Raw genomic sequence first — 19,739 nt, forward strand, 5'->3', positions numbered from 1 at the left:
TTCGTACAGTCTGCATCAATCTATAAATGTTACGAATCTACGAAGAAAAATCCAAACAATGTTCTTCTTTGATTTTCGGTATTGATCATTAGATCGACTTAGATCTAAATTATGTTATTCTATTCGTTGATATGTATTGATCTACCATACTGATCATTTAATTGTTGCTTGAAGTTCAATTTAAAAAAAAAACTTAACATTTCAATGTTTTGAATCAAAAATTTCCACTAATTTAATTATTTAAATGAAAACATTTACTTAATTCAATAATTACCATTTTGTAACTTTAAAACTAAATGATAACAACATAAGTTATTAATTTTAGTTTACCAAAAACAGAAAGGAATTTGATTGGACTAGAACCACCAATCTCTAGGCACCCAGAGATCCAACGGTTCTGACAAGGTTTCTCCACATTCGCTTGAAAGCGGTAAAAAAGGAGAAAACACACCCCCACTCACTCCCACACTTGCTTCCCGCCCATAAGAATATTAGCAATAATTCATCACTTAACAAAAAAAAAAAAAAAATTCACACAAGTTTAGTTCAAAGCAAAAAGAGATGTGCGGAAGAGCTCGTTGTACTCTTCGCGCCGATGACATTCCCAGAGCTTGCCATCGCAATGATGGCCCCATCCGCCATGTTAACATGGACCGGTAATGTTCTCTATATTTTAATTTTTTTACTTTTTTTCCTCCCTACCTCTCGCGGGTGTGTTCTGTTTTATTCCGATTTTGGAATTTGATTTGAAAACCATATAGGTACCGTCCGTCGTATAATGTTGGCCCGGGAATGAATTTTCCTGTTGTTCGACGGGACGATGGATCTAATACCGATGGAGCAGGAATCGTTCTTCACTGCATGAAATGGGGACTAATCCCTAGTTTCACTAAGAAATCCGATAAGCCTGACTTTTTCAAGATGGTAATCTTTTTATTTAAGCTTCTCTTATACCAATAAGTGTGTTCAACTTTGCATAGTCTCCAATTTAAATCCATTTTTGAATTTATTGACAGTTTCTCTTGTTATTTATTTAGGCGTTCGTTTCAAGCATCTTTTTTATTTGCAATTTGCTTTGAAAGAAAGGGCTTAGGTTGAAGGTTTATGAAAATATGTCAAAGAATGCATATTTTTCTTATGTGGGAATAAATATGATTGAATGTTATGTTATATTTCAGTATTTTACCTATTTCATTGATATGATTCTACTTTTAGTTTTGAACTTCTGAAGAAGTAAAAACCAATACATTTTTAAAAGAAACAACCAGACACACCTTAAAAACATTTTACCGAAATCTTCCGATGATAATGTCACTGCTGCTTTAAGTTAATTTTGCCTTCAAAAGTCTATCCTAGCTCCAAAATTGCTACCAGTTTTAACCAAGTACAGTTCTATATACCTTCTGACATCACAAAGTGGGGAAATCTTTTCTGATCTAAGTGAGTCTTTTCAAATCCACAGTTCAACGCTCGATCAGAGTCAGTATGTGAAAAGGCTTCTTTCCGGCGCCTCCTTCCTAAAAGCCGGTGCTTAGTGGCAGTTGAAGGGTATGGAACTAAGGATGGTACATTGATCTATTTATGAAAAATTCACATATTTTGTTGCTGCATTTGTTCTTATGCTCTGAAAAATTGTGAAAATTTGGATTTTGAAGCCCTTTGATTTATTTGTGAAGATGCTGTAGCTGAAGCCTGAAAACTGCAATAATACCTCGCGTGCTTCTGAAAACTGAACTGAGAATCGATACTAGATGTTACAGAATTCAATTTCTCTTTCTTTATGATATCTTCCATGGTGTCGTAGATGAGATTAAGCTCCTGCAGTTGCTTGTTAGAAATTAGGGTAACTAATTCTTGTTGGTTGTTTTCTAAGCAGAGAAAATAGAAAATGTATTTGATTTTATGCCACGTTGTAAGACTGTATGAGTAAAAAACTTGTTCTAAAAGGAAATTAGTAATTCTAAGTTAAATGATTACTCTGGCCAAAAAAAAAGATTACTGTGGTATTTCTTTTCCCTTCAACTGAAGTTGGTCTATTGTCATGAAGGCTCCGTTCTTGTAGTTGTGCAAGTGATCTTACCAGAAGAACTTACCCTTTCATCCTTTGTGTCATTATTTCCTAATTTCCTTCTTGTTTTTATTTCCATCTTGTTCAATAAAGAAGCAGTTACTCTTGTCAGGTTCTATGAGTGGAAGAAAGATGTTTCGAAGAAACAGCCATACTACATTCATTTCAAGGATGGTAGGCCTCTAGTGTTTGCTGCTCTTTATGATTCTTGGGAGAACTCTGAAGGTGAAGCCCTTTCTTCATATTCCGGTCTTTATAATTTGCTGTAACTAAATTTCTCCTCCCCTATTTTTATTATCTCTGCTAATTTAATGGGTTCCCTGCTTGTTCATTTAGGTTAGGCAATGACTTATTTTGGGCTATGCTGATTTAAATTTAGTAATGATGAAATAAGATACCTCTTGTTAAGATTCAAGATGTGGTTTTCTTTTTTCTTCTGAAAATTATAATTAGAGTGAATAACACATTAGTGTATTGTCTTCCTGCAGGTGAGAAACTTCACACTTTTACCATACTTACTACTTCCGCGTCATCAACTTTTCAGTGGCTTCATGGTGAGTTATACTGTAAATTTATTTTGTGCTTAATGAGTTTTTCAGCAACATATTGAACTATGAACATATGACCCATGTAGTCAAATATTTTCCGTGTGAAACTTAGTTTGCTGAATTATTTGTTTATTAGTTTCAGCAGTGCAATATTCCTTAACTCTGACAGTTATCAGTTATAGGCCTTGTTTCTTTTTAATAAATATGAGGTGGTCCTTTTTAGGAGTAAAATTTTCCATATAAGGTTTGTCACATTGAGCTATTGCTGCGAAGTTGTAAATCAATGTCAAAATTAAGATAAGCAATCAATGAGGAGTATTATTAAGTCGGAGGAAGATATTGTTTTCTTTCCATCTGTACATAATTTATTCCATTAGCTACCACCATCTCCTAGAATCTGCTTGGATGCAAGCATCACCTAATTGGAGACTATAGATGAATATGCTTATGTCTCATCTACAATAATGTGAGAATTGTAAGTTATGTTAATGACCCGAATAAAGAAAAAGGCTCAAATGTATGATTACCATTTGATGATAAGAATGACTTCGGATCTGATCTCATATTCCAAAGAATCATGATAAGTTCTTGAGATTTGCATATGCGAATATATTTTGATGATAGTGAGTTGCTATATGCTGCTAAACACTACATGAGGAAAATTGTTTTGTCAGATCAGTTTTCAGATGCAGGTTTGCCAGTGTTTTGGCCTTGTCTTTTTATCTGTTTCCATTTATGTTAATATGTTCTTGAATAATTTGATTATCCTGCCATTAATCATTGGAAATTTAAGAATCCTTGTATTAACACATTCAATTAATGTCTATGTAGACAGGATGCCGGTAATTTTGGGTGACAAGGGATCAATAGATGCATGGCTAAATGGTTCTAAAACTGATATGCTGCTTAAACCATATGAAAATCCAGATTTGGTAAGAGCTTTCTGAATCTGAGAAATCACAAGGGTACAACTGCGGTTTAGATATGCTGAATGATAATGAAGAAATGAGTTTGTTTTTCTTATATACTAACATTTGACTTTCAGGTGTGGTATCCAGTAACCCCTGCAATTGGTAAGCTGTCTTTTGAAGGACCTGAGTGTGTTAAAGAGGTAGTGCCAGCAGGAATTTATGTTATTTGGTTTCATAATCTAGGGATATCATTGGTCTAGATACAACTCCAAGAATGAGTTTCTGTTTGGTTTCAATGATTTTTAACTTGGATTCATTGTCTAGCTCTGCTTAGCTTTTTTACGGGAAAAAGGTTGCATTTAACTAGAAACTCATGGCATCAGGGTTTATTCCAAGAAATCCTCTAATTACTTCTTCAACTATGTTCGTAGGTACCACTGAAGACACAAGAAAAGAATTCTATCTCAAAGTTCTTATCAACAAGGAAAGTTGAAAAGGAACAAGAATCAAACATGGAGCAAAGTGTGTGTGATGAATCTGTCAAAACAAATTTGCTGAATAACTTAAAGGAGGAACCTAGAAGCACAGATGATACACTTGCATCCTTAACAGATAAGGACCATGATTTAAAATCTAATGTTCCTGTTCCATCCCTTGGGGATGTAGGGAAGGGCCAAGTAAAAAGGGACTACGATGAGCTTTTAGCTGATACCAAGCCATCTAAAGATGAAATCGAAACAAGCCCAGCAAGGAAAAAGGGAAACATCAAAGGTGGTGGTGATAAGCAGCCAACACTATTTTCGTACTTCGGGAAAAAATAGCTACTGCTTGAGTATCGGTATGGCAACTGCATGCGTATATAGGAAGTCTAGGTTCTGTTTTGAATGCTCGGCAGGTTCTGCATGTAGGATTTGTGGCAAATACTAATCTGCATTTTGCAATTGTAGTTTAGAGGCTCCCTAAGCTCTTTGTTTGCCTAGGGGAATGGATGTAGGACTCTTTAACTTCAGAATTGGCTAAGATGATCCGAAATGCATTGAGTCCACTCGATCTCAATTCCCATCACAAAATCTGAAAAAGAAATTCTCATTCTAACAATCCGAGAGTTCAATAAGAACAGACATCTTCATGGTTCATATATTTTCACCAAAACAGAGCAGAGCATTCAAATAAATCAGCGAGTATATATATATATATATATGCAATCATAACATGAATAATACCAAGAAGAAAAAAATTGAATAACCTAAATAGAAAATGTATGTAGCACTAAAACTTGAATTATCATTTCTTGCTCTCCTTGCTATGTAATTCTAAGCAAACTATACATTCCTCTACTAACATCCAAGGTATCGAAAATCGGTGGAATTATGTTCCTAAACAGATTCAAATAAGTATCGTAGAGATCATTGCAAAAGGGTGTGATGGAAAAATTGTTTTAGAAAATGTGTTTGTTTGTACTAGAATCTATGAGTAAATAAATTTAATTGTTATTGGAAAAGGTAGAGTTCTTGGGTCCTAAGTGCCTAGGTTCGAGACCCACCGTGTCAGGTACTAGTGCCATGTGTAGGTTTAATCAATTCATAGTCTGGATTGTTTCAATTCGCAGTTTGTTTGTGTTGGAGTAGTTTGATTCTTTATTCTAGTTCTCAAGTTATTTTTGTTTGTGTTGTAATAGTTTGATTCTACACTTGAAGGTTACTTGGATATGTATTTGTACTTGTACTTTGATTTTATTGTTTGTACTTGTAAACTTTCGAAAAGAAAGCTTACATTTTTCATTAACCTCCTTACTAGCGATGCAAAATAAATAGGTTAATTTCTTATCTTTTAGTATAGTATGTGTGGTGGCACTTACTTGCAAGACACATCTCCATCAATCTTGAGTCCAATAAAATAATGATGAACAAATAAAATACACTATAAGAAATATTGAAAATAGTCATAAAAATATATATAAAACTGAGAAAGAAAAATAAAACCATACTTAAAACATAAAAACAAGAAAAACATAATTTTAAGATAATATCAAATATTCTAATTTTTCACATTATGATCTTCAAAGAAATTTGTCGCATCCAAATTGGTCATATCACTCAGGTCATGAAAATCATAATCATTATAATCATGGTTGGCTTTAGCATCGTAGTAAAAATCTACATCTTTTGTAGAAAAATTAGCTTTCATTTCATCATTTTGGAATGCAAAATTTTATCTCAATATTCTATCATTTCCTTTTAATGGATGCTTGATAAGTTTCACTAGATGCTTAGACGTATATCAAGCACGTGACAAATGCCCCTTCATACCATATCAATAGCATAAATTTTCAATAACCTTTGAAGGATGATTTTGACCACTTTTTTTTTCTATAACACCTTATACCTGAACTGGTTGTTGGATTTGAATGTAGGATACCACATTTGTTGCCAGAGGAACTTAATCAAGCAATAGACAACAATCATGCCATGGAATTTCAAAGATAATTGAGTAATCCCACACAATTGAATGTGGACATGATCAATTGACCTACTTGTGAAGGTTCGGGGCTAAGACACGAAACTTGTGAAGGTTCGGGGATAAGAAACGAATCTTGGGCCAAACTATTAAGTTGCACACCATGTCTCGAGAGAATGGATTCATGTCTCAAAACATGAATCTCTTGAAAAACTATTTTATCTTTGATGTTTGAATGTCTCGAGACAATTTGTCAATTGTCTCGAGACAATGACCCTTATGTTGCTAAGAAGAAAGATAAAGACAATGAACATTTCGATTTATAGTGGTTCGACCCCAATTTCCTACTCCATTACCTTAGCTTTCCACAACTAAGAATTTTTCCAAATTCACTAATTTGATAGCTGTAATAAGCCCAATTGTCCAGGCCTGCATACGAGCCCAACACAACAAAAGCAATAGCAGGCCCAATAACGAGCCCAATACTTTTCAACCCAATAATCCTAAACCTAGCCCACAAAAAAATAGACTAGCAGAAACCCTAGCTTCTGCTTAGCGCCGCAGCAAGCTGGCACCGCTCGTCCTCGCTCGCCGCCGCGAATCTCGCACCACGACCCTCCCCAACATGCGCCGCTTCATGCCACGTTATACCTGTGACAACAAACAATACGATAAAGAAGAGAAAGCAGAACAGAATAGCAAAAATCGGCCAGCAATAGGCCAACAAATAACAGAATAGATTTCTTTGGATTTTTTCTTCTTTTCTTTTCTTCTCCATTTCGGCTATAAAAGGCTGATTTCAAATCTGTAAAGGGGGGATTTTTTACTGTAAAAGGACGAAAAACACAAAGAAAAAAAGAGAAATACAAAAATTTCCTTTGAATATAAAGGTGATTCTTTTCGTTTTATTTTTGGGCGTTCGTCGTTTTAAGTTATTCGTTTTAGTTTTTTTTATTTATTGATCAAAATACAAAGAAGAGAGGAAAAGAATCATACCTTTTCGCCGGATTGGTGCCGTCTCCGTCGCCATCGGAGCACTGGCCCAAGCGAACGGCGGCATTGGAGGCTGGGGGTGAAAACCCTAACAGAGAGCATTCTTTTCTCTTTTTTTATATATGCTGCAAACAATTTAAAAAAAACAAAGCTGTTTTAAATTATATTAGCGAAACAGCGCCGTTTCAGGGGGCCAAATCCGCGCGTCAACCCGACCCGGAGGGGAGAATCCGCGCGTTCTGGCCTTGAAGGGTAAATTTGCGCAATTGGCCCCTCCTGGTTACAATGCGCTTCAATCAAGTCCATTTTGTTATTTTTTAAAAATTAGGCCGCATATTTCATTTTTGTTTCAAGTTGGCCCATCTCTGCGCAGCGTTTTGGGAAGGCGGGAATAATTTCCCTTTCGGTCCTCCATTGTTTCCTGCGCATTCAAATTGGTCCCCTTTTATTTATTTCAAATTTGCCCCTTTTTTCGTCTTTTGTTCAATTTAATCCATTTTTGAACTATTTTACTATTTAATTATTTATTATTATATTATATTATTACTTGTTCATTATTATTATTTGTTATTATTATTAATATTGTAATTTTTATTTTCGTGTACATACAAACATTTTTTATATTTTTAATTTCAAAAACCTTTTTATTTTTGTAAATATGTATATACATGTATTCCTTTTTTTTTATGTATATTACTTTCTTTATATTACAAATGTGTGTATTTATATATATATATGTGTGTGTAAATATACATGCACATTTTAAAATACACATACATTTCCTATATTTTTTTTAATTTTTAAAAGAGAAATACATTCGTCCTCTATAATATTTTTTTATACTCTTAACTTATCATAAACATTTTTTGATTATTCTATATTCCCTTATTTTATACATATTGTACATATATATGTATTTGAATATATACGTATGCGAATTTTTAGGATTTACCTATGTATATATACTTATACATTTTATTTTTCTATTCTGTAAATATATACATATGCATTTTTATTATATACTTTTATTTTTTTTAATACATGTTTTGTGTTTGTTTTATTGGATATATTTCATTTATTTTATTTGCATGTGTTAGAAGTTTGCGACTTTATTGTTATATTATATTTGTATATATATTTGGTAAATATATGTTCATATATGCTTTAAATTAAAGTTTTTGCTTCATATTATACAGTAACTTTTGATATACCCTTTTCGAAAATATATTTTGGTTTTAACCGTACGCCAAATTTATTTTCTTGATTCGAAGGTTTTTTTTGTGAATAAAAAAACAATATTCAAGGTTTTGGGATTTTCGAGGAAAATTGAGCCCTAACGTATTGGGTTCCGATTTTCTTTGCTAACTTCAAATTACCGAGGATATTCTTTATTTTAAATACGAGCACCAAAAATCATTTTTGGGAACTTAATTTGTCGTGCCCTAACGTATTGGGTGTGGTATGTTACCTTCTCGAAATGAAAATTTTCGCATAAAATAAAAGTGATATTCAAAGTTCGGGGATTATGAGGAATTGTACCCTCACGTATTGGGACTCGATTTCTTTACATGACTTGAACAATTGATTATCGTTTTTTTCAAATTTCTTCATTTGAGTTTATTTTAAAATCCTTTTAACTTTCGACACTAAGACATCCAATAATCAATTTGGTACCAATTTTGGGCGTTACGAGGGTGCTAACCCTTCCTCGTGCGTAACTGACTCCCGAACTCGTTTTCTCAAAATTTGTGGACCAAAACAATTTTTAAGGTGAGCCGATCACACCTTAATAAAGGATTGGTGGCGACTCCAGTTTTATTTTTAAAGTCGACAACTAAATTTTTGTTTTCAAAAAACGGTTTCGACAGCTTGGCGACTCCGCTGGGGACTTTAGAGAGTCGAGCCATAAACGATTATGTTTGTCTTTGTGTCAAAAATCAAAAGTTTTTAAAATTCATGAGTTCCCTTCGTACTCATTGATTTTTCATCATGGTATGTTGGTAACATTGCATTTGCATTTTTGCATTTTACCCCTTAAGTGGGAGCGAGAAACTAGTCCTTCGTGAGGTTTTCACCTCCGTGCAGGGTAGTGGACCGCTTCCAGGATACATCCATACTTATGTCTTCGTGAGATTTTTATCTCCGTGCAGCCATAGGGAAATGTATCCCCCAGAATTGAACTTGATCCATATGAGCCTATAATGGGTGAGGATCGAGGAATCTGCTGGTTCGGGTATCCTTACTCTAGAAACTAAACCTCATATAGTGAGCTTTAGGAACTTACCTTAGGTAGAAACACTCTAAACCTTAGTAGATACCTGACTAGGAGTTTTTATTATTTCTTGATTGTATTGGATTTAATATGTATACCTGATACTGACTTGGGTTTATTTTGTTTTGATTGCATGACATCATGATTACATTGCATTTGCATTATAGAAAAGATGTGTTGATTCACATTCGATTACTAACTTAGAAAGCTTGTCATGGAATATGGATTTCATGATAAAATAGAAAATAATACGGCTGCCTGAATATATTCCGAGAAACACAAGAAGGGCGACAGAAGAGTTCGTGGCTTTACTTCATGACCCGATGGTTCAAGCTGATTATTCAAGAGTTTCCGACTATCTAACTTCCTTAAAGAAGCCGATGAGCATTATGAAGATGGGCAGATGATGGATATTAACCAGGATCAAGCAAAAAGAGATAGAAGAGACGCCCCTTTTGAAGAATTCGCAAGGTTTATCCTAGCATCCGGATGGAGAAGGAGAAGATGTCTTCGACTGGAATATGAGGGCAAAGCCGTATACATATATCTGCCTTATGTAAAGAAATTTGTCTTCTAGTAAAGTTTTTTTAAATGTAATTGAATCAAGGTTAACATCTCTTTAGGTATTCATTTTATGCATTTGCATTTCATTACATCATATGCATTAGACACCTCTAAATGATTCTAATGAACTAAAATCTTTGCTCAGTCAACCTGGAAACCAACCAACCAACCCGACACCGATACGACACTCGAGCAAAGACAAAAGATATGGATCAGAGATTAGAGAAGCTCGAACAGTACCAGAAGGAGATGCAAGACCGGCTTCAGCTACAAATGCAGGAGCGGTTAGACAAGATGAAACAAGAGATGTCTGAGAAGATGCGAGAATCCCGAGAAGATATAGTGGCAAAGTTAACTCAACTGATAACTAAGGGAGGTGACAAAGGAAAGGGCCCCATGGCAGGTGTCGATGAGGGAAATGATGATGAACTTTTCTATCCTCCAGGTTTCACCCCTCCACATGAGCGAGCTCAAGCTGAACACCCGCGCAAATCTACCATCACCATCATGCCCCAGTAATTTCGAGCTGGTATTCCGAACCTCCAAACTGGGCCGGGTTTTAATCCCGAAAATAATCCTATTAACTCTGCCGTTCCTGACTTTGATGAAGTGGTTGAAAAGGAAAGAGTGAAAGAGGAGTTACCGAGACAGTTAGAAGAGAGATGTAAGTGGCTCGAGGAGAAGTTCAAGGCGATGGAAGTCACTAAAAGTTATCGAGACATTGACGCAAAAGAGCTGAGTTTAGTGCCAGACCTTGTACTTCCTCATAAATTTAATATGCCTGAATTCGAGAAGTACAATGGGACGACTTGCCCAGAGGCTCATATCACCATGTTCTGCAGGCGAATGGCTGGATACGTTAATAATGACCAGCTATTAATACATTACTTCCAAGACAGCCTTGCAGGGGCAGCATCCAAGTGGTACAATCAGTTGAGTCGTGTCACGATTGGTTCATGGAGAGACTTGGCACAAGCATTCATGAAACAATATAGTCACGTGACAGACATGGCTCCTGATAGAATCACCCTTCAAAACATGGAGAAGAAGCTGAGTGAAAGCTTCAGGCAATATGCACAAAGATGGAGGGAAGTCGCAGTCCAAGTCCAGCCACCGCTCTTGGAGAAAGAAATGACCATGCTATTTATTAACACACTGAAAGCCCCATTCATTACGCATATGTTAGGAAATGTTACAAAAAGCTTTTCTGACATAATTATGAATGGTGAAATGATCGAAAATGAGATAAGAAGTGGGAAAATTGATATAGAGGAGAGTAACAAGAGGTCAGTCTCAAAAAGAAGAGAAAATGAGGTGAACAACACGGGTTACTCTAAATCAGTTACTGTTCAGCCAAGAAAGGTGGTTGGTAATCAACAAAATCCATCGAGGCAAGATTCCGGCATAAAGACTGAAAAGTTCCAGTTTACACCAATCCCAGTACCGTATAAGGAACTGTATCAAAATTTGTTTGATGCACATGTTGTTTCCCCTTTTCATGTGAAGCCTCTACAACCTCCGTATCCCGAATGGTATGATGCGAACACACAATGCGACTACCACGCGGGAATTACGGGACACTCGATTGAGAATTGCACTGCCTTCAAGAAGCAAGTTGAAAGACTTATCAACATGGGTATTATCAAGTTTGGTGACTCGTCTAACGCAGGAAATCCGCTACCCAATCATGATTGAGGATGGAGGGATTGCAATGTATGAAGAAGTGGTGAGAAATTTGCATATCGATGCCATATATGTAGACACAATTTAAAGGGTCCTTGTTAGATATTTGCCTTAGAGGTGTTCTAAATAATGAGACTGCGGAGGAAACCCCTGAAGTACTTAAAGTCTGTTAGAGTAATGTTCAGAACACACTTGTTGCTTTCAGCCTAGAAGCAATAAGGTTTTCTTTGTGAAATAGGCTCACGTCTGAACATTATTATTTTAATGAAATACATTATTGCAATCATCTTTGAGCAAATGTTCTTTCATTCTTTACATTTTTTTTCATTTTTTTGGATTTTTTTCTGCCAAACCATTCATTCATATTATTCATACATTCTTTTGTATATTCTCGGATACCTACTATGGGTCCCCAGATATCAATGTCATGAGTGACGCTGCTACAGACTCAAAATTTCTTTTTGAGTGAGACATGTGTTTAGAGGGATCTCATGACTTTGAAGATGACATAGATTGTAGCTTATTTCCAGACTTGAGGAGGGTGATAGAATAAGAGGATAGACAGATCCTACATCACGATGAATTATCAGAAATTGTGAGCTTGGTGAATTGACATGATCACAAAGACGAGGCGGGACCTTATAGAGCTACCCCAAGAATTCAATGATGTCTTCACATGGTCATACCCAGATATGCTCGGGTTAAGCACTAGCTTGTAATCTGAATAACAGCATGATGTCAGAAATGGGCAGTAGGTTCAACATCGATGCTATGAACGATGCAGTAAACTTTCTTTGCTGGGGCAATATCCTCCTCTTTGGCTTATCATAGCTTTACTCATTGAAGTCGAATTGTCATTTCTCTACATTTTATCCTAAGAGGAAGACCCGAAGGTTCGTCCTAAAGAATTTCACAAGAGGGAACTAGTGTTGAAAAAGATCCTTCCTATACAAAAGGATTTTAGAGGAAGATAGAGGCCAAATTAGAAGGGTCCATATGTTATAAAGAAAGCCTTTTCTGGAGAAGCTTTGATCTTGAGTGAGATGGATGGTAAAAATTTACAAAGTCCTGTAAACTCAGATTCAGTCAGGAAATACTCTGCTTAAAAAAGGTGGGACCAAGGTGAAAGCTTACAAAGGGCGCTTTGAGTCAAAAAAAAAGAGACCAGGGTGAAACCCTACAAAGGGAGCCTTGAGTAAAAAAAATGGAGAGGCTAAGATGAAAACTCGCAAAGGGCGCCTTAGACCAAAGGGGATTTGAGTTGGAAACCCGAAAAGGGCGGCTCAAATATTGATCAGAATGGGGCATGAAGTAATCAGAGCAGCTCAAATACTGATCAGAGCGGGGCATGCAGTGGTCTTGCTATACCTGAATCAACAGGAAAGGGTAGACGACATTTTGGGGGCATCGACAAAGTACTGTAGATCTCCTAAACACATGTTAAAGTCAGAATGGTCTTCAGAAAGTCTGTACAGAGAAGTTCAGGCTGCGATATCTGGGGCACCTAATCCTTATACTATTTTTGTTATTCTTGGAACACTTCATTCATTTCCAAGATATGCATTCCTAAATCAATTTCCTTGTTATCCATCTTTATTATCCTTGATAATTTATTCATTTTGAGCTATGCTCAGAGCCAACTCTATTCTTATCCATGATCTTTTTGCAAGCATGTTGCATTAGAATAATGGTTAATAGACTAATAAAACTTTCACAAGGGAAGTTTTGCATATTACTCTAGAAGTTTCTAAATAATACAGGAACCTGAAACAGGACTATTGTTTAGAACGCACCAGGTTAGAAATCTAATAAGGAAAAGTCTAAATTCAGACTATCCCTTTAAATTTTGTTGCCTAAAACATCGATTGGACAAAATGGCAATGTGTCATGTTGGTGACAAGGCTTCAATGAACAAGCAGGCAATGATCACCGAATAATAAGAAGAAGTTGTTCTTGGAGATGAACATTCTTCATTTGTGCATGAGAATTTGGTATGACACCTTGGGAATGGTGTAAGGGACCAAAGAGTTTCATATCCTGTATCCTTGAATTGTGATAGTAGAGGATTGAGAAAAGACCAAATCTTTTTACTCTTGGGTGACAACGGGAGAAAGATGGTATAAATTTTGCATCCCAATGGATCAAACTTGGAGGTTTACAGTGGGGGGCAATCTGGTCAAGTGTTTCTTTCGAGACGCCAGCTGAGTAAGAGGGTGTTATAGCACATTAGCGATGAAACTTTAAATAAACTTTGAGTAATGATAACCTAAGTGAAAATGAGGGATCATTCTCAAAAAATGACATTCTGCATTCATTCAAATGTCATTCATACACGCCTAGTTAGGAGCATTTGATTCATTTGATCATGACATCCTAATCATTAGGCATAGTTAGGTTCATAAAGTGAATTATACAGGCCATGTTCCCCAGAGAACAGATCGGTGAAATCATAAAGCCTTATCTCCCTGAATAAAAGTGGAGCAGGTTGAAAAGCAGCAGGTCTTGTCTTCCTATATTGGTAGCGAAGTGGATCGAATATACAGATCTCGCCTTCCCATACTGGTGGCGAAGCAGATCGAAGGAAAAAGCAGATCTTGTCTTCATGTACTGGCGTGAAGTAGATTAAAGATAACAGATCTTGTCTTCCCATACTAGTGGCGAAGTAGATCGAAGAAAATAGATCTTGTCTTCATGTACTGGCGTAAAGTAGATCAAATATAGCAGATCTTTCCTTCCTACATAGACAGCAAAGCAGATCGAAGATGGCTGATTTTACCTCCTCGTGGTTACAGTGGAGTACATTGAAGCCAGTATTTCTATCTCCTTGGGCAGCAGTGGAATAGATTGTAGATTTCAGATCTTGTCTTCATGTATTGGCGTGAAGTAGATCAAAGATACTAGATCTTGTCTTCCCATACTGGTGGCAAAGTAGATCGAAGAAAACAGATCTTGTCTTCATGTATTGGCGTGAAGTAGATCAAAGATAGCAGATCTTGTCTTCCCATACTGGTGGTGGAATAGATCAAAGAAAGCAGATCTTGTCTTCATATATTGGCGTGAAGTAGATCAAAGATAGCAGATCTTGTCTCCCAATACTGGTGGTGGAATAGATCAAAGAAAGCAGATCTTGTCTTCATATATTGGCGTGAAGTAGATCAAAGTCAACAGATCTTGTCTCCCCATACTGGTGGTGGAGTAGATCGAAGAAAGCAGATCTTGTCTTCATGTATTGGCGTGAAGTAGATCAAAAGTCAACAGATCTTGTCTTCCCATACTGGTGGTGGAGTAGATCGAAGAAAATGGATCTTGTCTTCACGTATTGGCGTGAAGTAGATCAAAGAGGAAAGCTGATCTTGTCTCCCTATATTAGGCAGTGGAGTAGATCAAATATGACAAATTTTGTTCTTTTCAGAAGCTACAAAATATGAATCCTATCTCCCCGACATTTCAGTGGAGTAGATAAGAAGCACCAATTCCTATACCTCTGAAGATGCAGTAGGAAGGAACAAGGCTACTTGAAGAAGGAAAACATTGAGGAGGTCGAGGCTCAGTAAGACCAGGCAATTGGGCCCTACAGTCTTTGCTCTATTCCCGTTACACGGCAACGAGCAAAGAGGGGCAGCTGTAATAAGCCCAATTGTCCAGGCCTGCATACGAGCCCAACACAACAAAAGCAATAGCAGGCCCAATAACGAGCCCAATACTTTTCAACCCAATAATCCTAAACCTAGCCCACAAAAAAATAGACTAGCAGAAACCCTAGCTTCTGCTTAGCGCCGCAGCAAGCTGGCACCGCTCGTCCTCGCTCGCCGCCGCGAATCTCGCACCACGACCCTCTCCAACATGCGCCGCTTCATGCCACGTTATACCTGCGACAACAAACAATACGACAAAGAAGAGAAAGCAGAACAGAATAGCAAAAATCGGCCAGCAATAGGCCAACAAATAACAGAATAGATTTCTTTGGATTTTTTCTTCTTTTCTTTTCTTCTCCATTTCGGCTATAAAAGGCCGATTTCAAATCTGTAAAGGGGGGATTTTTTACTGTAAAAGGACGAAAAACACAAAGAAAAAGAGAGAAATACAAAAATTTCCTTTGAATATAAAGGTGATTCTTTTCGTTTTATTTTTGGGCGTTCGTCGTTTTAAGTTATTCGTTTTAGTTTTTTTTATTTATTGATCAAAATACAAAGAAGAGAGGAAAAGAATCATACCTTTTCGCCGGATTGGTGCCGTCTCCGTCGCCATCGGAGCACTGGCCCAAGCGAACGGCGGCATTGGAGGCTGGGGGTGAAAACCCTAACAGAGAGCATTTTTTTCTCTTTTTTATATATGCTGCAAACAATTTAAAAAAAAAACAAAGCTGTTTTAAATTATATTAGCGAAACGGCAATTTAAAAAAAAACAAAGCTGTTTTAAATTATATTAGCGAAACGGCGCCGTTTCAGGGGGCCAAATCCGCGCGTCAACCTGACCCGGAGGGAAGGATCCACGCGTTCTGGCCTTAAAGGGTAAATTTGCGCAATTGGCCCCTCCTGGTTGCGATGCGCTTCAATCAAGTCCATTTTGTTATTTTTTTAAAAATTAGGCCGCATATTTCATTTTTGTTTCAAGTTGGCCCATCTCTGTAGCGTTTTGGGAAGGCGGGAATAATTTCCCTTTCGGTCCTCCATTGTTTCCTGCGCATTCAAATTGGTCCCCTTTTATTTATTTCAAATTTGCCCCGTTTTTCGTCTTTTGTTCAATTTAATCCATTTTTGAACTATTTTACTATTTAATTATTTATTATTATATTATATTATTACTTGTTCATTATTATTATTTGTTATTATTATTAATATTGTAATTTTTATTTTCGTGTACATACAAACATTTTTTATATTTTTAATTTCAAAAACCTTTTTATTTTTGTAAATATGTATATACGTGTATTCCTTTTTTTTATGTATATTACTTTCTTTATATTACAAATGTGTGTATTTATATATATATGTGTGTGTGTAAATATACATGCACATTTTAAAATACACATACATTTCCTATATTTTTTTAATTTTTAAAAGAGAAATACATTCGTCCTCTATAATATTTTTTTATACTCTTAACTTATCATAAACATTTTTTGATTATTCTATATTCCCTTATTTTATACATATTGTACATATATATATGTATTTGAATATATACGTATGCGAATTTTCAGGATTTACCTATGTATATATACTTATACATTTTATTTTTCTATTCTGTAAATATATACATATGCATTTTTATTATATACTTTTATTTTTTTAATACATGTTTTTTGTTTGTTTTATTGGATATATTTCATTTATTTCATTTGCTTGTGTTAGAAGTTTGCGACTTTATTGTTCTATTATATTTGTATATATATTTGGTAAATATATGTTCATATATCCTTTAAATTAAAGTTTTTGCTTCATATTATACAGTAACTTTTGATATACCCTTTTCGAAAATATATTTTGGTTTTAACCGTACGCCAAATTTATTTTCTTGATTCGAAGGTTTTTTTTGTGAATAAAAAAACAATATTCAAGGTTTTGGGATTTTCGAGAAAAATTGAGCCCTAACGTATTGGGTTCCGATTTTCTTTGCTAACTTCAAATTACCGAGGATATTCTTTATTTTAAATACGAGCACCAAAAATCATTTTTGGGAACTTAATTTGTCGTGCCCTAACGTATTGGGTGTGGTATGTTATCTTCTCGAAATGAAAATTTTCGCATAAAATAAAAGTGATATTCAAAGTTCGGGGATTATGAGGAATTGTACCCTAACGTATTGGGACTCGATTTCTTTACATGACTTGAACAATTGATTATCGTTTTTTTCAAATTTCATCATTTGAGTTTATTTTAAAATCCTTTTAACTTTCGACACTAAGACATCCAATAATCAATTTGGTACCAATTTTGGGCGTTACGAGGGTGCTAACCCTTCTTCGTGCGTAACTGACTCCCGAACTCGTTTTCTCAAAATTCGTGGACCAAAACAATTTTTAAGGTGAGCCGATCACACCTTAATAAAGGATCGGTGGCGACTCCAGTTTTATTTTTAAAGTCGACAACTAAATTTTTGTTTTCAAAAAACGGTTTCGACAATAACCTTTGAGGATAAAGTTTAACCTTACAAACTCCCTTAAGGTTTCTACCCGAACCTTAAGATGCAAACCCTCTCAAAGAGTAAACACAAATAGCAAACTAAGAAGAAATCCTTACAAGATTGAATTGTTTGCCAATTAAGCACTAATAAAAAAGAATACATTTGAGCTAAAAGAATAACAATGAAAGCTCACAAGTGTGTACAAGAAAAGTATGAAGGTTAAGCACAAAGGTTGATTGATTGATCTTTTAGGCTTGAATTATCTCTCTTGTTGTTGTAGGATCTTTGGAAGTAGGTATTTATACGCCATAATTGATTTCCAATTGTTGTGGTTGTTGGAGATACGAATAGAGTCGTTGGGGATGTGAAAACCAATGCATTTAATTCACTTGCAACCGCTAGTACCGATACCAGCTAAAAATGTATTGGTAATTTTTGCATTAAATGTAGAATTCAATGAATTTTGGAGCTAAAGATATTGATACCAGAGAACATTTTATCAATACCATATGAAAAAGTATTGATACTGGATCGATACTAGAGAACATTTTAAAAACCATTGATACTTGGTCAAAAAGTATCGATACTTTTTGGCTTTGAGTTATACTGACTTGTTTTAAAAATAATTTGACTAGTTGAAAGAATTCTTACTTGATTAAAATCATTTTAACTTGATTTTAAAGTTGATTCAAAAATTTTCAAAGAGTTCATAGTAAAGATTCAAAATTTTATTTCTTAGACTTCGTTTGAGAAATCATTTTATTAATTTTGTTCAACTTTAACTTTTATTCAAAAATATTTTAATATGTTATATCAAAACGTATTATCAAATAAAGCTTAGTTTAACAATCTCCCCCTTATTGATATAACAAAACATTCGGTAAATTTGTTTTTGAATAAATTGCTCCCCTTAATAAAATTCATTTTCAATTTAAGTTCTAAATAACAATTTGACATAAAATAAAAAATTTGACATTCATTTTTACTTTGAAAAGAATGGTCAGATAATTTGCATAAAGTTAATTTAATTTAGCACAATATCAAAAAATTTACCTTTACTTTCTCCCCCTTTTTGTGATGTAAAAAAATCAAATAAAGCTTTAGGAGAAAAAGACGGTTAGTTCACGATTATATATAAAAATAAAGAAAGAATGAACTAATATTTGCAAAAATAAAAAATAAAAAATCAAAATATCTTTAAATACTGATTAAGCAATAAGGTGCAATAAACCGTAGACATAGGAAACAACAAAAATAGTAGTGCAAGTGTCATGAAAATGATATGAATATATTAAAGCCATCCTAATCTTCATCACTAGGGAAAACAAAGGAGTTGAGGGTGATGTGCTAAAAGTGATGCCATTTGCATATCTAAAGTCAACAGTCGAGAGCTAACCTTATCTCTATGAGATCTAACATCATATCTAATTCTTAGAACATCATTACTCAAAGAGTTTAGAGCATAAAGGATGACAACATTAATATCGAAAGAAGGTTGAACAACCTGAGATGAAGTACCTAGAGGAGGAGCATGCTTGGATGCCAGAATATCTTCAAATGCGCCTTTGACGTTGTCATTTTCATTTGCAATCTGATGACCACTCTTGATCCATTCACTGGAGTTGGCATCATAATGATAACCGGCATGGTGAAGTGCCCCATAACAAATAGGCTGATTAGAGGAAATGGGGGTGTCTCCAAGGCTACTAATACATAACCTCCTAAAAATATATGACAAATAAGTACTAGGGGAAGGGTGAGCTTTGAGACATCGCCCTCCCGATAGCCTTAGTTATGTCATTGTACATAATAAGGGCTAGGTTAGGACGCCAACTGGAATGGACAAAATCAAGCCACCAATAATCGGTGTTACGAAGCTTGGCATGTTTCTTGATAGGACGCAAATTCCAAATGATAATTAGATAGAGAACATGATCATGGATATTGAGTTTGAATGCGAATCTGAACTCAATGAAGAAAGTGGAATTGAATGGTCCTTTTTCATCAGAGTTACCTCCGGGAGCCAAATGAAGCAAATTTCCCAACTCTTCCAACGTAAGACAAATGGGGGTGTTCATTAAAAAGGATGTGATGGCAATAACGATATTTTTAGACTC

At 35.3% G+C, this 19,739-nt stretch overlaps 1 protein-coding gene across 2 annotated transcripts; it reads left to right on the forward strand.

The window, feature by feature from the left end:
- Positions 1-468: 468 nt before the first annotated feature.
- Positions 469-4,661, forward strand: LOC107955757 (abasic site processing protein YoqW). Of its 2 annotated transcripts, XM_041096552.1 has the most exons (8): positions 469-656; positions 762-924; positions 1,463-1,548; positions 2,181-2,293; positions 2,557-2,622; positions 3,448-3,548; positions 3,662-3,727; positions 3,959-4,661. In XM_041096552.1, the coding sequence occupies exons 1-8, from the start codon at positions 562-564 to the stop codon at positions 4,346-4,348; spliced, it is 1,080 nt and encodes a 359-aa protein (XP_040952486.1). In that variant the 5' UTR covers positions 469-561; the 3' UTR covers positions 4,349-4,661. The 2 variants fall into 2 exon arrangements, with proteins under 2 accessions (XP_040952486.1, XP_040952487.1); XM_041096553.1 differs by lacking the exon at positions 2,557-2,622.
- The last annotated feature ends 15,078 nt before the right edge of the window (positions 4,662-19,739 follow it).

The sequence above is a fragment of the Gossypium hirsutum genome, chromosome D07 (genome assembly GCF_007990345.1).
Source record: "Gossypium hirsutum isolate 1008001.06 chromosome D07, Gossypium_hirsutum_v2.1, whole genome shotgun sequence".
Lineage (NCBI taxonomy): Eukaryota > Viridiplantae > Streptophyta > Magnoliopsida > Malvales > Malvaceae > Gossypium > Gossypium hirsutum.